At 41.1% G+C, this 22,492-nt stretch overlaps 1 protein-coding gene across 1 annotated transcript; it reads right to left on the minus strand.

The window, feature by feature from the left end:
• Positions 1-345: 345 nt before the first annotated feature.
• LOC137430520 (uncharacterized) lies at positions 346-5,705 on the minus strand. Its single transcript, XM_068121339.2, has 5 exons — positions 3,227-5,705; positions 2,924-3,096; positions 2,328-2,791; positions 1,478-2,092; positions 346-1,339 (listed from the first exon to the last, which is right to left on the minus strand). Exons 1-5 carry the CDS (start codon positions 5,602-5,604, stop codon positions 491-493), a joined length of 4,479 nt encoding a protein of 1,492 aa, XP_067977440.2. The 5' UTR covers positions 5,605-5,705; the 3' UTR covers positions 346-490.
• Between the last annotated feature and the right edge of the window lie 16,787 nt (positions 5,706-22,492).

Genomic DNA, 22,492 nt, shown 5'->3' on the forward strand with positions numbered 1-22,492 from the left:
AAGACTAGGTCCCCCTGCACCCCCCGGAGATATACTTCTAATCAGTGTTTCTAGATTGGAAAAAATGTGTAGAAAATGACTAGCTATGGCCCCAAGCTGAAAAAATGTCCCACATACCATTTTTATGCAAATTACTGCTGCCATTATCAAAAAAACGATTTTTGACATATCTCAGCCAAAATTGCAGATAATTGAAAAATGAAGGTGTCTAGACCCATGTTTTGAAGGGCATAGATCATGATAGAACTATTCATAACATGATTACATGTGTCTATGGTATACTAGTATGCTAATTAGTGCTTTATTTACAAAATAATCACAGTTTTACGAAATAATAGACTCATATTAAGGTCCGTCTACACAGACGTTAACACAAAGTTTTATTTTTCTAAATATTACAACTGTCAAAATAGTCCTAGCACTCAATGTGACCACTCTTCTCTTGCTTGTTTTAGATAAACATCATTAGCATTAGTGATTCTACACTGAGTCAGTCATCATCATTTTCATCGAAATCGTCAGAGTCAAACTCTTCTTCTCCTTCCTCTTCCTCCTCCTCTTCGTGCTCTCCTGTGTTCAGAAGATCCACCAGTGAGGTTGGTAGGATGGGACCACTGGACCACATTGGTTTCAACAGTCCTTCATCAGTCCTTATCCATCCTTGCTCCTCATAAGGTTTTGGCTTTTCGATGATAGGTTGATCGGCTCTTTTGTACAATGCTACGCGGTGGTTCACACGCTGGATGTGCGGCTTCAGGGCAGACTGGCATGGAGGAAGGCGAGCCAGATCAACCTTGGACTTGGATGTGAGGGTCTTGTCCTCTCCCACCATTTTTCGTAGCAGCTTGGCACGGACAATGTCCACTGATGACTCGCGACTCTGGCCGTACATCACACAGGTGAATTTTTCTAACTGCCTCTCCACCTCAGGGTTGGCATCCCAGTTGTCACCCAGTTCACCGAATGCCCTGTGAAACCTGGGATTCTTCTCCAGCTTTTTCAAGGGCCCGACTTTTCCCTTCCCTTTGAAGGCACTGGTGCAGTCTTCTCCGCTGAACACATAGTACCCCAGGAGAGTGGCACAGTAGTCCTCTCCCAGGGATTCTGCCAGCTCAGAGACGTTGACAAGTTGGCGATGCTTCCCTGACCCTGTATCCAGGTACACCGTCAGCTTGATGTTGTGGGCATGGTGGAGCAGGATCAGGAGGATGTCTGTGTCCGGTGTTCTGACTACAGCGTTCTTGTATCCGATGGTAGCAGCATGATGGAGGTACAGAACCACCCTGGTATCAGTCTCTTCCTGGTTGCTGTAGATCGTGGGGAGTTCACGTACCTCGACCTGAAACACAAAAAGGCACCGCATTTCAATCACCAGTCACTGCCAGTTTCAGATCTAGACAAACATCACAGGTAATCACCTTTTTTTCAGGAAAAATTACAAATTGAATCGCCATTCACGAAGGGCTTTCAATTTTACCTTGCCATTCGTTGAGGCAAGTTGGTGGGCCTTCCCCTCCACGATCAGCACAGCCATCTCTGTTCTCTCCAGCCTGGTAGCTGCCTCTTGTCCACTCCACACTTTCAGAAGAAGCTGGCACATCTGCTTTTTGTTGTCGTCATTTGCAAGGAACATTTTGAAGTCATATGGCTTCCTGGTTGCTGGTCCAGCCAGAATGATCTTCTCTGAGCTGCCCCGCCTCAGCCTTTCCTGCGCTTTGATTGACTCAGGATGGTAACTGTCAGTGGAGAACAGAAAGTGCTGCTTGGCCACCATCTGATCAAGCACCTGCAAGCATATCTCACCACATGTTGGGGGAAGGTTGGCAAGGGTATGCAGCAGCGCCATTCCATCCTGGATGAACAGGGCATCCTTGGGGTATTGCAGATCTTGTGGTGTGGTGTCCTCTAAAAGGTAGTGCAGAATGGAGGCTTTGTTGGTTTTGCAGAAGAACCCATCTGGTGTCCCAAGGCTAGGAGGCACTGGCATCAGGCAGTACTTCATGAGTTCTCCCAGGTCTAATGGCTCATCTTGACTCTGAGACTTGACAAGGAGCAGGAATGCAAGGTTGCTTTGCTCCTGATACTGGATGACCTGGAATGATAAATGGTGATTGGTTGATATGTACTACAGGAAGGACTACAGGTGAAAATTATTCATGTGCTATAAATTGGCATATTTACAATCTTTACATTGTTCATTGATGTGCACTGTCTTTAATAAACAAATTTGGAGTTCAATCTTGTATCTCAATATAGCATGTACAGGACGCCATTTAAAAATACAACATAAAATACAAAAGCACTTGGGTATTGGATTACATCCTTACCTTGCCCTGTGAGGATGTTAGTGTGATCTTCTTGTTACTAGCCTCCATGGTCTTGAGTTTCTTTCTCTTGATTGGGTTGAAGAAGCTCTCAGGTTCTCCGCTTTCCAGGCGCCTGATGAAGTCAGCTTTCGCAGCTTTCCCCACAGCTTCTGCTTGTAACACATCCATCTCAACATCCATGGGGACGGGAGCACCAGAGGCCAGGCAGTAGAGTTTGTCCTTATCAATGATGGTGAACGGATTGGTGAAGTTCTTGATAGTAGTTAGGGTTCGCTGAACGGCCTCCTCGCCTTTTCTGATCTCTGCCTTCTCTAGTTCACGATGTCTCCCTGCTCTTGGGCAGTCTGGGTCATCGATGAGATCCACCATCTCAAGGGTCTTTTCATAGAACTGTGCCCGTGCTGTGGTTGTTCGGCACCATCTCTGGTATGCCCCAAACTGACTGTACAGGCCAGCAAAGCCACCTGAAAAGTGAACATATTTTAATTGCATAACCCAATCATTAAAAGGGAAATGTTTTGTAAGAGCAGTTTACATCATATAAAGCTGGTTTCTACAGTTTCAAATGTATAATGTACTGAAAGAAAATGATGTACCTGATGATTTAGCAAAGCGCATGAACGTTTCTTCCATTGTCTTGTCGACAGCACTGAGTGCCCCTGGTATCATCGAGCGAGCCACTGCGATTGCACCCATAGTAAGCAGGTCCTTGGCCCCTGGGTGCGTGCTTTCCAGATTTGTCAGGTGGACTTCCAGCCAAGTCAGATATCTGTAAAGTACAGAGAGGGAAATACTGTAGACATTTATTGGAATAGCTCCTCTCATAATACATGAACCCAAGTATCAATTAAAATCTACTCAGTGATGGTTATACATTTTACCATGTATGCTACACAAACCTGGAGTAGTTGTGTCCGTCAAAGGCGAAGAAGATATCTGCCATCTCTCCGTTACACTTGTGAAACAGCTGGAGGTTGTTGGTCTTCACAGAGTGGAGGAGCATGAAGACAAGATGGCAGTGGGTAATGAACGACATCCAGAAGGCAGCTGTCTTCCCCAGGTGGCCCTTGCGCACCTTTTCCTCAAAGGCATGGTACTTTTTGATGAGGAGTAGAGTTGAGGGGTCTTTGAGGGCTTCATCGAGGTGCTCTCGGTTGCAAGACTGGGTCATTCTGAGAAGCACAGCAGGGTCAGAGATCATGATGTTCTCCTCCTCAGTGAATCTCTCCATCAACAGCCTCTCCATTGCCTCACACACTGTTTTGAGGCAAAAGAGGGACTTTGCGTAGGCCTTTCCACTGAGAACACCTTTGAGAGATCCACTTGTTACTAGTTGTGCCTCAAAGAGAATCTCTGCATATCCAGAACCACGCATCTTGTGTCCAGTGAGCATCCCGATGTAGTTCATGGATGTGTGGAAGGGTCCAATCGTTACTACATGACTAGCAAATTCATTTGGCCAGCGCCAGATGATGGGAAGGGCTTTCATGCAGACACCCAGATCAAATGTATTCAGGACCCATCTCTGACCCACCTCAGCAGTTGCTGCCTCGGAACGCTTCAGTAGCTCACGAACAACTGCGTTGTCTGTGATCGGTTGGTGGATAGGCGTGCAGTAGTCGACTGTTGATTTGCTGGGTGGGGGAGAACCAGTTGCAGAGGTGAAACCCCCTAGCCCAGGCACAGGCTGCAGGCCACAGCTTCCGATGTATCTGATGAAGAGCCAGATGTAGTACTCTTGCATCGTAGTGGCATAGACTGTGTCATTCTCTGCTGGCGGTGTGAATGATGAGCCTTCAGGGAACTTCGGGCCAACGCGAGTAAAGTGCAAGGGTGGGAGAGTTTTTGGTGTGTCGACCTTCAGGCTACGCTGTTGTGACCTATTGATGGTAGGTAGCATTCGGTCCTTGCTGCTCTCGAACCCGGGCTTGACCTCCTGCACCATGATTCCTCCAGCACTGTTTACAATGTTGCTGCCGTGCACACTGGTAGTGGTTTTATTCAAGTTGTCCCACTCACAGTGGAATACAAGGTTGCCCTCTCCTGTCACAATTTGTGGTGTACGATAAGTTGAGACTTCATCCAGGACCTTGGCGAGAGCAGTTTCCAACTCCAAGGCGAAATCGTAGCTCTCAGAGTGTCCAAGCCTGTGTAGTATTGTGGTGAGCTGTTTGCTTCGGAACAGGTGCCTTACAGTCACACAGAGGAGAATGTGCTTTGGTAACTTCCATTTTCCATCTGACACTGCACGGCACAGATCTTGTCCAATGGAGAAGACCAGACGCTTCACCTTTTCTGTCTCGATGCCCTCCTTGCCAGTCATTAGCACGCTGAGAAAGCGGACAAGGTCTGGAGGTAGGATGTCTTCAGGATTGAGCTCCTTGTCTTCAGCTGTTGGTGGCCATGGTTGGTCTTTACACTCTCTGAAAGCCTGTAGAATACCCTGGCGAAGTTGGAGGGCAACATTTTGGTTCTTGTTTGTGCTTCCGAGTGTGAATGCTCGTGCGAGAGCATTGGAAACTGTTATGTTTGAGCTGTGCACAAGCCAGAAAGAAATGACATCACATTTGTCATGATCAACCTTCGTGAAGTGGATATGCTCCTTGATTGGGTCATTCTGTAGGCGTTTCAGTAGTTTCTCTGACCGATAATTTGAGTTCTCATATCCATTCAGTTTCAGTTCCTCGACATAGAGCAAGCGCAAGGAAGAAAGCTGTAGAACTTTATTCTGCTGGATGACCTGGGTTTGAATGTGTTCCAGTACTGAGTTGAATGCCTTTTCATGGGCGGCTGACATGCAAGCCTGCTCCTTTGGTGCTTCGGCTCTGTGAATCGCACGCTCATAGTTGTAGAATGCTGTGCGGAAAGCTTTAAAACATGACGGATGGTGTTTGGCCTCACATGCAAAGAGGTCTTTGTTTTTCACCTTTCGATGGAGTCGATAGAGACCCATTTTCTCAGCCCGTGTTTCGATTTGCTCCCATGCATTTTCTTTGTTTTTAAAGGATGGGAAGGTTGTAGGCCTCTCAGTATTGCGATGAGCATCTTTGGTCTCAACTTTCTCACAAAATATACACTCTGGCGGGAAGATGGGTTCAGCAGAACCTCCTGGTTTACGAGGAGAGTGATGCCATGATGAGGTTGATGGCCCTGGTTCTGTATCATCTCCCAGACGATGAAAGTGGCGGACAAAGTGCTTATAACACTTGCTGTGATATCCTACTCTTTCTAGGTCATCAGGAAGAGTTGCCGGGATCTGATCACATACTGATTGCATACGACATGGGGAGTCATGCGGTTGGTTGAGACGTCTATCCCGGATCTTTTGAAGCAGTTGCAGTTTTTCTGAAGCAGATCCTTTAATTTTACGGAGGGGCGTGAAATCCCCATGATCAGACATGGATGGTACATGAAGGATGCATGTAGGAGGAGAGCTTTGGGCTGCAGGTTCTACACTCCGTTTTCTTTTGGGCATGCTTGCTGTCGATGTCTACCATCACTGTTAAATGACAAATAAGAAATCACGAATGATGTTAAAAGTGCCTGTGAAAGGAGGCTCTGAGTTTTCAGTGAGGTAACAGAGGTTCTGAGTCATGTTCTACACTAGGGTACTTTTTAGCTGACTAAACCATGTTTAGTGGCATCAAAAGTGCTAATAGCTAAAACATCTAAATTCTTCCACACTAACGTTAGCTATCTAGGCCAATGAAACATTGTGCTAAGTTACTGTAGCTAGCTCAGCTGTCGTGCCTCTTTCTGGTTCAATTCATATACAGAAGTCAACAGATATGTCTCATGTTTGGCATTAACAAAAGTTTAAGTTACACCGACATTAGGAACATACTGTACATAGATGAGGCTAGCTTTAACGTTAGCTAACATGGTGCTAGCTGGCTCAGCTGTTATTCTGCCTGTTTATGATTTCATGCAGAAACTGAAGTCAAGAGTGTGAGTAACATTATAGTTAGCATCTTACCTGGCTAGATTGGAGGATGAATACCAAGAACAACACACAGATGGAATGGAAGACTGAACTTTCAACTGAGGTATTCAATAACATCAACGTTACCAATTGATACGAGCGCGCGACATTACCAATTGATACGAGCGCGCGAGCGCGCATGTTACATGGATGGAAATGTAAAATGGCAGCTATAGCAGCACTAATTTGGATCTCTAGTCTGTCATTTCTGCACTGTGATTGGATAACATAAAAAAATATGTTTGGGAGTTAACAGCAGGAGTTGGTAGATTTTACGTGGGCTGGGTGAGAAACCTTTAAATAAGCAAGTGAAAATCTCTCGCAATACAAAGTCAATGGTGGGAAGAAAAGTTGAGTGGTACCAATGTTACTGCCAATGTCCCGCCCCTATGCAAGACTCAGGAGCATCTTGTTGACATTTAACCTTGAAAATACCTGGGTTTAGACCCCTTATGTACCATGTTAAGTTATCTGCAGTATTAACGTATCCTTATCATTTGTAAAACTGATTATTTTGTAATTACAGCATTAATATGCATACTAGTATACCATAGACACATGTAATCATGTTATGAATAGTTCTATCATGATCTATGCCCTTCAAAACATGGGTCTAGACACCTTCATTTTTCAATTATCTGCAATATTGGCTGATATGTCAAAAATCGTTTTTTTGATAATGGCAGCAGTAATTTGCATAAAAATGGTATGTGGGACATTTTTTCAGCTTGGGGCCATAGCTAGTCATTTTCTACACATTTTTTCCAATCTAGAAACACTGATTAGAAGTATATCTCCGGGGGGTGCAGGGGGACCTAGTCTTCCTACTAGACTAACTCTTTCGGGGACTACCGGGTGCCATCACTGGAGCCGCCTGCCATGGTCCAGGTCCCGCTAGACGCCGATCCACCAGCCTCCGAACCATGCTCTCCAGGTCAGGGCCCCCGTCGGGGGCCGGCCCCCCGGGGGAGGGGCGACCCCCATCATGGGCCCTACCTGACGCACCGCCACTGCGTGGCGCTCGCCTCCCCGGGCCAGGGGCCTCGCTGCTTCCCAACGGGCTGCAGCGTCGGCCGCCTGACTCATGGTCTGCGGGCGCCACATGGCGAGCTGTTGTCGGAGCTCCAGATCCGGAAGGGCCTGAATAAAGTGATCCAGCGCCAGGCTTTCCTGGGAACCCGCTGCCATGTCCGCGTGTGCAATCCCTACCACGCGGCGAATATCGTGAGCAAGTTCCCCGATGGTCTCCTGGGGCTTGCGTTTACGCTGCGCAAGTTGAGCTTTAACAAGCTCGCTTTGCTGCTCGATACCGAAACGGTTAATTAAAGCCGCACGGAGAGCTGACAAGGTGAGAGCACCCGGTGGTAAAGCTGTCAGCACCTCCGCCGCCGCACTGCGCAGCGCCCCTACCAGGTGTACTCCACCTTCGTCCGGATTCCAACCGTTGCCTTTACACACGTACTCAAGCTGCACCAGGTACGCCCTCAAATCGCTTTTGCCGTCATACGGCGCGAGTGGGACCTTGTGGGCGCCCGAAGGTCGGACCCCGCGCGTCACTCCTTGCGGGATCAACGCGGGACCAAACCGTTCGAGCTCCCACAGTACGCTATTCCCGGGGGGCTCCCGCGCGTCCCCCGTCCCTCCAAACACTACCCCTGTTGGTGTCGATGCCTGGGTCGCCCTTCCGCAACCCGCTACCCACTCCATACCCGCACATTCTTGCTCACCAGCACCCCCCTCACTCCCCATAGCCAGACCTCCTTGTACACCTCCTCTTTCCACACACTCCGGACCAGTCATACACCTCACTATTGGTCCCTCACGAACACCCGGGTCTAAATCAACCCCCAAGCCGACTGAAGCTCCCCTCACATCATATACATTTCCGAATATCTCGCCACTCACCTTGACACCTCGTCTCCGCACCTCCTCTGCCACCTGCAAACTCTTTATTTGGTTAGTGAGCCAATCATCACGATTCGAGCACAGACCTTGTACCAATTCCATTACCTCCTCCTTTATTTCCTTTTTAGTTTCCCTTCGTCTCTTCTTAATTTCACTCACCACTTCTTCCACCTCCTCTAATTTTTCCTTTACCTCCTTCATCTCCCGGTGCGCCCCCTCTATCTCTTCCTCTAACGCCACTTTAACCGTTTCTATGTGCGTCCTCACCTCTCGGTCCTTCGTCTCCATTACTTCTGTCACCTCTTCCAACTTCTTCGTCAACCCCTCATGTACCATCTGACATTCCTTCTGTGTCGCTATTAATTCGTTCTTAATGTCTTTTTTGTGTCGCTTTTAACCCCCCGATTATTGCCGTGTTCTTTTCCACCTGGTCCACTAGTTCCTTTTGTCCCACTGTCAGCTGTTCTACTCCCCTCGTCAGACCCTCTATTCCCCCTTGTAACCTCGCCGTATTATTCCTCACTTCTTTCTCCATACGCTTTTCACCTCGCTTTACCTCCTCGTGTACCCCCGAGACCTCCTCACTTACACCTCGTCGTATCTCCTCTTTCATCTCCTCCCTCTCTTTTGTAGATGCCGCCCTCATCTGTCCCAATTCATCCCTCTGGGCATCCAGTTTGGTTTCTACCCCGATTTTCACCTCCTCTATCTGCTCTCCCATTTGTTTAATTTCTCGGGCGGATTGCTCCCCTATCTCCCACAATTTGTCTTCCATTCTATCTTCTAGCCCCCTTAACCCATTCTTTACCTCTTTTATCCCATTGTCTAACTCCTCAAATTTTTTTTCTAATCCCTCACCGGTACCCCTCGCTTCGTCCCTCATTACCCCCAATTGCTCACTCTGAGCCCTCATTTGCTCACTCTGAGCATCCATCCGGTTCCCCATTTTTTCCATAAGGGCCCCCATCATTCTGCTTTCCATTTTCTCACTATCGTTTTTTTCTGCATTTCCACCATGAATTGGGTCATGAAGGCTTGCATTTGGGCCGCGCTCATTGGTTCCGCGGCCGTGGCCCCCTCAACCACATGCGCGAGAGCGCCATTTTGTGCGTCTGAAACCTCCGCAACCACATTGCCATTTTTCTCCTCCTCCCTTTCTTCCACATACATTTCCCCGAGGTCCTGGGTCGATTCCACCCCGTCTATCTCTCCCACCGGCATCCCGTCGCCTTGACCAGCCATGGCGCGATTTCAAAATTCGGGTTTTGCTTTACAACACAAATTTCCAGCAGCTCGTAATTTTGAGCGCGTTAAGCGCGCTTCGGGCTTCGTATCTCACTCCCCGACACCAATTTGTTACTGTAATAACACAATTGGTGTCCAAAATTTGGGCTAAATAAATTTAGTCCCAGGTTCGAATCCCAACTCCTGACGACCAATTTGTTACGGTCCGCGGATTAGGATGTTATTTTTACCGAGCGGAGGTATAACCGCGGCCGAACAGTTGTTCCCTGACTAAACCCGATTCACCCGATTCACCCAAAACGTTGGCCGTATCGCGCCACCGCTATTCAATCGGGAAAAGACTAAGACGACACAGATGTGAAGAAAAGGAAGACGAAGGCAAAGAAAGGTTTGAAATACAATTACTATTTATTACTATTTACAGGCTCAAAGTAACCAAGGAGAAGGAAAGATAATAAAATAATATACAGAAGCTTTTTAGAGACACAGGGAAAATACTAGCTTATCTAACAGGCTTACTTACTACCCAGGACAGAACAAACGAAGACACAGACTCACGCGGGGAATTGCAGAGTGGATTGGCTGGAAGGAGGTGTGTGGCTGGAGGGGGAGGACGGCACGGAGCTGGCTGGAGCTTGATCCCGCACGGGACGTCGGGCTGGACCTCGACGGCCGCTGATGCCACCGGGCCTGTCGTGTGCGTGGGATCACGGGTCGGAGCTGCTTGGTGGAGCCGACGTGCTGGTGGGGGGTCTGGCGGGATGGGTTCTCTTCTCTCTCTTTCTTGGTCCAACCACTCTTTCTCCACCGACAACTCAACGCAACCACTCAATGCAACCACTGACCACCCCTGACGACCAACTCAGCTCTTGTCAAAGCTCATCTCTCTACGCGCTCTGCTCTGACGACCCAGCTCTTTCCTTTGTACCTCACCACGCAGCTCAGCTCAGCCTTTTAGCTCATCTCTTGGACTCATCTCTTGTCTCCTCCTTGGTGGGGGCGTCTCTCATGGGTTATATATGCCCCGCCCCTCAACCTCTGCGAACCTCCCCCAAACGCTCTTCCTCCGCCCTCTCAAACCAAACCCCTCGTGCTCGGTTGGTTGTTCGGGGCCGGGCCACTCCTCCCCTCTCTGACGAGGTGGGGACCCGCCTTTCTTCCCCAACCCTGCCTCGTGGCCAATGGTGGTTGAAGAAAAACCGCCCAAAATGCAGTTGGCCATTGAAATGAAATGAAAGGGGGTCTACTCTTATTTCACTTGGTGCAATGGAGTATTTAAATTAATGGGAGACACAGCCTTACCCTAAGACACATAATAAGATATAAGCTACTGAACAAGGGTTTTATCGTGTCCTGCAATGTGGTGTTTATGGAATAACTACCGAGACGCCCTTTGACCTTTACACAACTCCGGAGGCAGGAGGCGCAGAATAAACAATAATAATAATAAAGCACACAATAAATAAAAAAATGCCATCCTCATATCCGCAACAATATTAAGCAGTCACATGAAAATATTAATTTTGCATAGTATCATGCATACTGGGAATGCATATAAATACTCTTAACAGGTTGGCATTCTTCAGTGATTAAAAGTGTCTATGACATCGCAGACTGTAACTGTGCCATCTTGTGGTTTTCTTGTCTTTGCTGCATTCTCCATCACATGCGCAGAGAGAATTACAGGGAAGTGCAGCTTTCTTACACCGGCAACGACCAGTACATCCTTTTTTGCACCCACACTTAACAAGTTCATTGCAGATCTTTGCAGCCTCTGGAAGTGTTGTCCATATTGGTTTGAACTGGCCAGCAGACGTTTTTTGCCAACCACATTCAGTGGGGCTTGGTAGATTAGGCTTAGCATGCAATGCTTGTCCCCAGCATAGTGGGCCTTGGTATACTGCCCGCTTTACGTGCTGCACAAGGGCATCATGTGTTGGTGGAATTGATTCCACAGGTCTGCCCTTCTTTGCAAACAGTTTCTTTCGTACAATGTTAATGTCAGTAGCAGTACTTGTGCGATCATACAACAGAATAACAAATCTCTCAATGACGTTCATGCAGGTTTCAGTTATCTCTGTGCTCTGGTGGCAAATTTCTGCTAGTACCTCTGTGAGCTCACGGAATGATTCCCACACATTCCATGCAGTTACCTTTCCACGCCCATTAAACGCTGAAGAAGTGTCACACCCTGTTAGTGCATGAAACATGGGGAGGGCTTTAGATTTCTCAGGGCCAAGAGCTGTGGCTATATCATGTGCAGAGATAAATCGCATGTTCTTGCCTGTCCCAAATTGTAACCATATCATCACTGAAAGCTTCTGGGATGCTGTAACTGAAAGCACGACAACATCTGTGTCCACAGTTTGTATGAGGACCTTACTATGCCCTCTCTGTGTTGCATCAGCATCATGTAGGAACATCCGACCATCTGCCTCTTCCTGAGTGCACGGGGAGAGTGATTCTAGATCAATGCGTGGTGGAGCAGTAAGAACCTCCGTATCAAGTGTGACAACTAGCTCCTTGTGCTGGTCTTCAAATGATTTAATTGTTTCATTGGAAAGGAAGCTGAAGAGTTCACGCTTGTTTTCATCAACTCGAAGAAAGTTCTGCCACTGTCCAGGAATTGCAACTGAGGTATCTACTCGTCGGCGAACCCCCTTGCCACGCTTTTCACGGGTCATGCTCTTAAGGCTGTCGGGTAGGTAATGGTCCCACACCAGATCAAGTCGGGTTGCAGATTTGTACTGTGAGAAAACAAATGGGATGAAGACCTTTTCGGCATATTCGCCAAATGTTTTGACTGTGCCAACATCGGGCTTTAGCTTTTGAACAATTACTGCCCCGTCAAGTATGACACATGTCACCTCTGGCATCTGTGTGCTTGATGGTGAAAGTTCCTCTAAGCAGTCCAAAACTTCGCTCTTTGTACCAGGTCGAAGCTTCCCATCCTTGGACAGAGATGGAGGGAAAGATTGATTTTCATGACGGAAAAATTCATCCAGGTTTCCCTCGCGGGTTTGACAGGCAATATAGAGGCGAGAAAACAGTTGAACATCACTCTTCAATGAGGCTACCTTGTGTTTATCTGTCAGCTGGTCTGTTACTGATGAGCTGCCAAACAGAGGTAACTTTTTGCGCGGGACGACATCATTCAAAGGCTTTGAGCGTTCAATCAGCCTCTCTTGCACAAATGACTCCAGAGCCTCCTTTCCCATTTTCTGCACGTCTTTCACACTTTGTACGACTGATGCACTTGCTATATCCTTTGTGCCAAGGACCAAAAGGTCAGCGGTTTCTTCAAGAAATGGATTACCTAGCTCCTCGATAACTGATACAAGTGATCTGACAAGTTTGTCAAAGGTCATCTGGGTGCTTTTATTCTGATCATGATGCAGTGATGGCGCTTTGCTTTCATGTTGCTCCTGTGCAGTCTCAAACTCATCAATCACCCTTGAGACCTCTGGACCTGCAACCATCCATCTTTGCAGAGCATGGGCATTGTCCAGCAGACCCACAGCTCCTCCATCTCCCTTGATACGTGCATTGTTCTGTTCATGTGCATGATCTGTAGCAATTGAAGAAAATTTGCATTGGGTCTTTTGTACCGTGAACATGCCAGCTCGGAAATTATCCAGAACTTTAGGGTGTGTCTTGTGCAAGTCCATCATATCACGCAAATGGACTGTGACCCATCTTGCATAGTGCGTATGGTCAAGAGCAAAGAACCACGGAAGAAGCTCCCATAAAGCATCTAAGTACATTTCAAAGTCAGCCTCCCTCAATGAGCGCACAAAGGTCAGGATGCTGTTCTCCAATGCCATCGTGAGACTCCAGTATTGGAACTGTGGGTGTTCCAATATATTGCCATTGGATTTAATGTTGCCATTGGATTCCTAGACCCTAAAAATGTAGGTATAGGCACTTCAACCATTTTGATATCTGTTCTAATTATGGAGATATTCATCAAAATAGGTCTTGTATGACGGCCATCTTGGATTTCAAGATGGCCGCCATATGGGGTGAAATTGGGGATGCCCCCTGGACTAAAAATCTTTCTTTTGGGGTATTCTAGCCATGTGCCAAGTTTCATGCTTTTAAGGGAAAAGGCACAATCGATCCGAATTTTTTAGCTAAGCCGCCCAGCTAAAACACTTATAGAAGAAAGTGCCTTTTTACAGGCTTTTTATATATGAAACTATACTTAAACTAAAACACTTTTTCACTCAGAATCATCTGAGTCATAACCATCACATGAATACTCAGAATCATACTCAGAGTCATCAATAAAGCTACTCTCATAACTATCATTTGAGCACAAACAATTAGCATCATAACTATCATCTGAGTTCAATGAAATACTATCATCACCATCGTCCGAGTTCAATGAAATACTATCATCACTATCGTCCGAGTTCAATAAAATAGTAAAATCTTCACTGCTGTAATGACTCATATTTAATTAGCAGGAAAAATATTCCCATCAATATCTATATACTTTCTTTCATTAACAGATTCAATCTCTACATTTTTAATATCAAAAGTTATCTTTAAATAATCTCTAACTATCATAGAATGAAATGACATTTCACCAGAAATATTAACATCATTCATTTTACTTAGATCTACACCCTTTGGATGATTAAAGAAAATACAAATGTCTCCTCTAGAATTATTAATGGTCTTATCATTCTTTTTCAAAGTATCACGATCGATCACTTTTTCAAGCTTTGAATAAATTGCCAGGAGTAGAGGAGAAACTTTTGTTAGATTTACTTTAATGGCTGTCTTTCCAGGTATAGTTAGAGCTCTTCCTTTAAATGAAATAGAGGGGCTCATGTTATTTTCCATAACTGGTTTTACCCAAAAATTTCCATATTTATCTTTGTTCAATTTAACATCTTTGACATATTTTTCTATATCAGTAGAGATTGATTGAAATTTGTCTTTTGTGCTTTGAAACATTGTATTAATTAGCTAATAAACTTGTGTTTAGTTTAAGTAAAAATTTACTATATAAATATGATAGAAGGATATTTAGAATTTCCAGACTCTCCATATGATAAATTAGAGAATTGTCCGGCTTGTGATAGAATAGGGCTTAAAAATGAGGGTTCATATAAACAATGTATTTTCTGTGATTATCTTCTAATTAATGATAATAAAAAAAATAAAAAAATATATAACTCTTTTAAATTAGAACCAAAAATGAATTACTTTACAAGATTAATAAGAGAGATGAATGTTAAGTATTATGATGATTATAATACACCATTTCTTTCAAGGGAAGAGACTCTTTGTATTGAGGAAATGCATAAGGGTTTAATGATATTTATTATTCAAAATAATTTTAATGGAAATGTTAATACAAGATACTATATAAATAAAATAATGAATTATTTTGAAATTAAACCTGAACTCAGGATAAAATATAGAGTTTCTAAAATAGCTCAAAAAAAGTTAGATGACTTGTTTTCCAAATATATAAATGAATGATTTTTTACCCGTTTGGGAAAATAAGATAAAATTTAATAACCATAAAAACATTCCAAATTCATTGAGATGTCTAATAGTTGGTTCAAGCGGATGTGGAAAAACCTGTTTGCTTTTAAAGATGCTCCTTACCCCCAACTTTTTAGATTATGATAATTTAATAATTTTTACGAAGTCAAGTTTTCAACCCGAGTATCAACTACTCTCACAGGGTTTTAATGCAGATCTTAAAAAGGAAGACATTATCGGTTTATTTAAACTTCAAAACAAACTAAATGATTATAACATTGAGGATATAATACAACTATTTTGTGATACACAGAAACCGAAACCAAAACCCATAACTTGTATTCTCAGTGATAATACGGATGATATACCTTCACCTCAAGATTTAGATAAATCAAAAAAGAACCTCGTTATCTTTGATGATTGTGTTAATGAGAGAAACCAAACAGTAATGGATAGCTACTATACAAGAGGGAGACATTCTTCTTGTAATTGTATATATCTTAGTCAGTCATATTTTCAACTCCCTCAGCGCTCAATAAGAAACAATGCCAATACTTTTATTTTATTTAAGTTAAATTCAATAGATGTAAATAATTTTTGGAGAGATATTTGCTCTATGCTATGTAGTAAAAAAGAATTTGAAAATTATATGAAACACACGATTGGAAAATATAAATATATTGTTGTGAAACAAGATGAGATACTAACTGATATTTTACATACATAAATGACAACTATTATTATTAATCTTGTGGGTAAATCTGCTTCAGGAAAGAACTTTCATAAATCTAAACTCTTGAATAGTAAAAATGAAAAGATTGTAAGTTTTTTTTAAAAACACCCTATGATTCGTTTTGTAAGTACTACAACCAGAGCAATGCGACCAGGAGAAGTAGAAGGGAAAGATTATTACTACATTTCAATGGAGAAACATGCGATTGAGGAATGAAGGTCAAATATTTGAGGAGGTCTCTCTTGGTTCTACAAAATATTCACATTGTAAGAGTGAGTTAAATAAAGTAAAATCTAACAGTGTTGGGATTTTAGAAACGAATCCTGAAGGAATGAGACAAATTATTGAACATTTGTGTGGTGATGTAGTTAAGATTTTATCATTCGGTTTTGATGTCAATGAGGAGACTCAACGCAAACGTATGAAAAGCAGAGATACAAGTATTAGTGAAGAAGAAATAACAACTCGTATTAATACCAATAAAGAATTTGATGAAATATTTAAAGAAAAGGATTTATTTCAACACATTTACTATAATGACAAAGAAAAGGAAAATTTTCCCATTGACCTTTACAATTCATTAAATGATATTTTTCAATAAATAAATACAGAAGATGAATACCGAAGAAAGAGCAAGAAAGTTTAAAGAACATCAAGAGTTGGTTTCAAAAGTTGTAAAGCAACAGGAAGAGATAAAGAAGAAACGGAGACAGAAACTAACTGGTGAAGAAGCCTTTGAAAGAAAACAAGAGAAATTTTTTTAACCACTTTTAAAAACTCAACACTCACCTACAGTTCCCACAGTAGAATTTACTCCAAAAAAACTTCAAATGCTCAAAGATTTTAGTCAAATGACGGCACAAGAACTTGGAGAATTAGAATATGATGATGAAGGATTATTTCGGAAACTTGAGGAGGTAAATCAACCACCTAATTATGTTGTGGAAGCTCTTCAAAACAATGAATATTCGGCGGGTTCAAAAACCAGAGCAGGCCTCATTCCAACAGAAGAACCAGCACAGTTCCATCTTGTGAAAGAAAAGTTATTGATATTTAATGATAAATTGGTGTTCTTAAGTTCTGCTCAACCAAATGTTGAATTAACTCCAAGATTATTGTTTCTTCTAACAAACTCCGGATTCAGCGGTTCAAAATATTTTGATGAACCACTTGATATGGAAAATGCGGAAGATAGGGTATATATTGATTTACTAAACTCACTTGATTATGGAGTTTCTGTTGCTGGTAAAAGTAAGAAGAATGAGAAGGAGAAACATATTATTGATGCTTTAAGTAAGCTTGGTTCGGGTGTTAGCTTTCTTCCAAATGACCCATCACAATTAGTTAATAGGTTATTATTGTTGTTAGGTAGTAAGAAGGCTGGAAACAACAATTGTTTTAATGAAGCATCTGCCATTTTAGATCAGTTGATGAATATGAAAATAATTAATAAATGTCAATACAAAGATATTTTATTAGATATTAAATAAGATGAGAAGCACAATTCTTAGTTTTAATGTCACAACGAGTGATTACACAGCTTCATTCCCTTACCCACTACAACTTGACCCCCTTACCTCATATGAGGCTTCTTTGTTGTCAATGGAGACTTACAATACACTTTTTAATATCACACAGAAAAACAACAAGTTTAGTTATAATCCAGGAAGTGGGTACAAAACTATAACAGTTTCACCCGGAGCTTACGAGATTTCTCAAATATCTTCTGAAGTCTCTCGCCTTATGAAAGAAAAAGGTGATGAACCAAAAAATATTATAATAGATATTCAAAAACACACTTCAAAATCAACTATTAAACTTAAAAATAATTATAAAGTTGATTTCACGATTGAAAAATCGTTTAGAGAGCTATTGGGTTTCTCTTCAAAAAAGATTGAAACTAACGGAACGTTTTACAGTGATAATGTCATTCAAATATCCTCCGGTATAAATTCAGTGTTAATTCATTGTGATTTGATTGATGGTGCTTATAACGATGGAATAAGAACAAATACAATATTTTCATTCAGCGCATACTCAACCCCGATTGGTTATAAATTTAATATGGAACCAAAAAATCTTGTCTATTTACCTGTGTCAGGAAAAACCATATACAGAGTAAATTTTAGGATAACCGATCAAGATAATCGTATGATCTCCTTTAATGAAGAAATTATATCCATCAGAATTCACCTACGTGAAGTTTTTCAATAAATAAATAATGGTTATTGTGAGAAAACACGAGTTGGGAAAATATAAAATAATTACAGGGGATGGGATGTTCCTTTCACCATACTATAAGGGTGAAGGTATGTTTCTTGGTGGAGGATAATATAAACCAAAGAGACAACGGGGTGTGGGACATCAATTGAGAAATAAAGGAGATGGGATAATTGATACTCTAATGGGTATTGGTTCAACCATTCTTAAACATAAAGACCTAATTGGTTCAACTGCTTCTGCCGTGGGCTCAGTTGCGGGTGCTATAAAGAGTATAAAAGATGCTCAAAAGGAGTCTCATAAATTACAAGCAATCAAAGAAATAAAAAAAGGTAAAACTCAACTATCTTCACAAGAACGACAAAAAATCATTAAAATACTTGGGTCTGGGTTTCAACAATTTTAATGCTATATAAATACAAGTAGGGAAGCGATTGATAGTATCTATGATTTGGATGATACGATTATCATTTCAAACTCCACTAAAAAGGAAGACTATTTCAAGGTAAATGCTATAACAGGAACAGACTGGAATTCAAATGGAACAAAAAGTTTTGAAATAAATAATCAACAAACTTACTTGAATATAGCTGATAGTTTCTTGCTGTGTAAATTTAAATTCACTAAGGCTGCGAATAATACTAATGCTACACTCGTAAATGATTTCTTCTGGAAAATGTTTGATAGTGTCCGCCTGTATATTGGAACACAAGAGGTTGAAGCGGTTGATTATGTCTCTGCTACATCTGAAATGATGAAATTTACACTATATTCGTTTAGTGATAGAATGGGTAAGGGAGCTGTTGAAGGTTTTATTCCTGATCTGTCAACGGGAACAAATGCTGACCCTGGTTATAGTCAAAGGAAGTCAATGTATAATGATGATACAAAAGCAGAGAATAGTTTTACCGTAGCAGTACCTCTTAAAGGTATATTTGGATTTTGTGATTATGATAAAGTTTTGTATGGGCTTAAAATTAGATTTCAACTACAAAGGAATGATAATGTAAATAGATTGCTTTTTGGGGCTCAAAATGCTTTTGGTGATAATAATAAATTTGTTATTAATGATTTGTTTTGGTATATTAGTGAATATACTCCTAATCTTAAAACGGAAGAGATGTTAAATAGAAGACTTAACTCAAAGAAACCACTAAATGTATCATACCTTAAAAGAAGATGTCAACACGTTAAACTGGAACACACTACCTACACTTGGAATTTAGGTGTTCTTCAAGGAAAGCCACGATACCTATGGCTCATTTTTAAGAAACCAGATGGAGATGAAGGTACTGATAAGAATAATGCGCTGAGTGATAATGCTAAGGTGAAACAACTTCGGGTTTCTCTTGATGGTACATTTTATCCGCGAGATAGATTGGAAATTGATTGGGAAAAAAATGATTATGCGGAAGCCTACAAGTCTTACCAAAAGGTGTGTGAAAGCAACGGTAATAATGATCCTATTTTGGATATGGTTGCGTTTCAAAAACTTTATACAATCTACGCAATTGACCTGAGTTCTCAAAAGGAAACTATAAAGTCTAATAGAGTGGATACTTCTCTATACATTGAAAGAGGAGAGAATGAAGAAGTTGATGCTTATTTTTTGCTTTTGGAGGAAACAGAATTACAGATTAATACAGATAATGGTGTTATGATTAATATCACATCGGTTTTTTCTCATAAATAAATGAGTCGGAAAGAACCGGTATATGTTAATCAAATCAATCTTAATAAATTAACATCTTGTATTCAACATCAAAAGCCTTGTATTATTAATGTTAATACAATTCAAAGAAAAGGAGCAGTAAGAATTGATGTTTTACTCACAAGAGAGCAGGTAAAAACACTAAATGATGCTGGATCACTTAAAATGAAAATGACAAAACCTATGTTAAAGAAATATTCAATACAAGAGGGAGGATTTCTCCCATTTCTAATTCCTTTATTTGCTGGTTTAAGTGCGGCGGGAGCATTGACTGGTGGTATTTCAGCAGCGGTAAAAACTGCTAACGAAAGGAAGGCACAACTAAAAGCTCAAAAAGAATTGGAAAGACATAACAAGGAGTTGGAGAAACAAATTAGTGGAAGTGGTGTAATTGTAGATTTTGCTCAAAAACTTGAAAGTCTACCTGAAAAAGCTTGATTGTTGGTTGGAGATATGCTTTCCTCTATCGCTCAAGCGGGTGTTAAACTAACTAAACGGGGTAATGGATTGTATCTTTCTCATAAATAAATGGATAAATGGTTTAAACAATTTGGAAAGAATACAACGTCAAATATAGAACTAGCTAAGTATTGTAAAACACTAAAAATTGATAATGTGGTTATTTGTATGAGAGATGAATTAATACATATAAATAAGAATACAAAGAATATTATTATGAATTTAGACACACAGAATGGTTCTCATTGGGTTTGTATTCATAATAGTCAGGATAAATATTATTTTGATAGTTATGGTATGCCACCGCCTGTTGAAGTAATACAATTCTTGCAGAATGGTGTTTATCAAACATTTCAAGTTCAAGAAATTAATTCTAAATGTTGTGGTCAATTATGTTTATATGTATTATTTCAACTCAACAATAATGAAAATTTTAATGATATCATTTTAAATCTAATATAAATGACTTATGTTGGAAAAGATGGTTCTATCTTTGGAGAATCCTCTCAGGATATTGATTTATCAAATTATTATACAAAGGCACAGGCTGAACGACAAAAATATAGTATAAGTAAAAATATTAATATGAAGAATACTTATAAATTAATCAATTATCCAAACCCTACAGATGCGAATGACTTAATTAGATACAGTGATTTATCACAATATATATTTTTAAAGAAAACAGCACGTTTTGTTAAACAAGTAAAATTTACAACCACAACACCTGGTTATACTGACCATACACCTTTCCTCATTGAATTGAACTACCTGCTTACAATTGAATTTTATAAAGAAGGACATATAGTTAATATGCGAATTAATAAATGGGGGTATGATATGCCTGATTTAGGGTATAATTGGTCTTTTTCAATAAACATAGAAGACCTACATGATTTTAATCAGTCTCGTAAAGAAGAATATTATCCGCTTGGTGAGGATAAGGATTTATGTGGAAGTACAATTAATAAACAACAAATACATGGTTTTAAGAAAAGAAAAATATATGATAGTATAGCGATGGTTTGCATGACAAAGAAGGAAGGTAATGAGATAAGGATAGAAAGCCGAGGAATACAAACCGATTTGGTAGTGGGAAGATGGGGTGGTATTACCTGTCATAATATTAATCTCACATATATTTCTGATACATAAATGGCAGGAAAAAGACTACAAGAGAATTATAATTTTTGTATTCAAGGATACCTACAAGAAAAGGGTGCTCGGTATTACATACCTTATGATGTGGAGCATATACATGGGAATTTTGTCATTAAAAACTGGCCTTATACTGATATTGTTAAACCCACAAATAGAGACTTGTTTAAAATATTAAATAAAAATGAACTTCTCAAAGTTATGAAATATAAAACTCTTTTAGAAATCATCAACAAATCTTATTGGTATCCTATTATGAGAAAAATAATTATAGATACAAGAATATCTCAAAATCCAGATGAGTATATGTATAATATTCTTTGGGGCTTAAACTCAAGGGTAGCAAGGGATGAGGAAGGAGTTGAAGAAGAGAAGGAGGAAAGAGAGAAAAAGGAGGAGGAAAGGGAGAAAAAGGAGAAGGAGGAAAGGGAGAAAAAGGAGAAGGAGGAAAGGGAGAAAAAGGAGAAGGAGGAGAGGGAGAAAAAGGAGAAGGAGGAGAGGGAGAAAAAGGAGAAGGAGGAGAGGGAGAAAAGGGAGAAGGAGGAAAGAGAGAAAAGGGAGAAGGAGGAAAGGGAGAAAAAGGAGAAGGAGGAGAGGGAGAAAAAGGAGAAGGAGGAGAGGGAGAAAAAGGAGAAGGAGGAGAGGGAGGAAAGGGAGCAAAGAGAGAGGGAGGAAAAATATAAAAAGATGGAAATCAGTGAGATTCGTAAAAGATTGAGTGTATTACAGCAAATAAATCAATCTCAACGCACCGAAGAGGAAAATAAAGAATTAACAACTCTTACTAAGATAATGATTTTTAAAATGGTTGAGATGAGTTCAGCGAGGAGATTTACATGAAGAAGACAAAGGTCATATAGTTGATGATGTTGGTGTTATTGACTTTAGTTAGTTTTTATTTGTAAATAAATGGAGGAGAGAGTGAAGGCATTCCTAAGGATTCTTTATGTTTTAAAAATTAAGATAGAAATGGATATGTTGAAAACCAAAAAGGTTTTGTTACTCTGTCGGAATTTTTCTGATAAATAAATATGAGTTATTGTCTCAAATGTAAAAAGAAAACCAAATCTAAAAATATCTCTTATGTTAAAGCTAAAAATAATAGAGTTTATCAAAAAGGAATATGTGAAGTGTGTGGCTCTAAAAAGTGCCAATTCATCTCTCCTAAAAGTGGAGGAGACATACAAAAGTTTCTGTCAGGAAGTAAATTTACAACAACTGGAATTCCTGGGGAACTACATCTACCTGGA

Source organism: Myxine glutinosa, chromosome 1 (assembly GCF_964187855.1).
Source record: "Myxine glutinosa chromosome 1, kmMyxGlut1.1, whole genome shotgun sequence".
Lineage (NCBI taxonomy): Eukaryota > Metazoa > Chordata > Myxini > Myxiniformes > Myxinidae > Myxine > Myxine glutinosa.

What these genes read in the sequence shown, in the direction of transcription:
- LOC137430520 (XM_068121339.2), bottom strand. Translation starts at nt 5,604, where the DNA reads ATGCAATCAGTATGTGATCAGATCCCGGCAACTCTTCCTGATGACCTA. An exon ending in GACGGACACAACTACTCCAG is followed by an intron (nt 3,097 to 3,226) that starts GTTTGTGTAGCA and finishes TGTACTTTACAG; the next exon opens with ATATCTGACTTGGCTGGAAG. An exon ending in TAACATCCTCACAGGGCAAG is followed by an intron (nt 2,093 to 2,327) that starts GTAAGGATGTAA and finishes TTATCATTCCAG; the next exon opens with GTCATCCAGTATCAGGAGCA.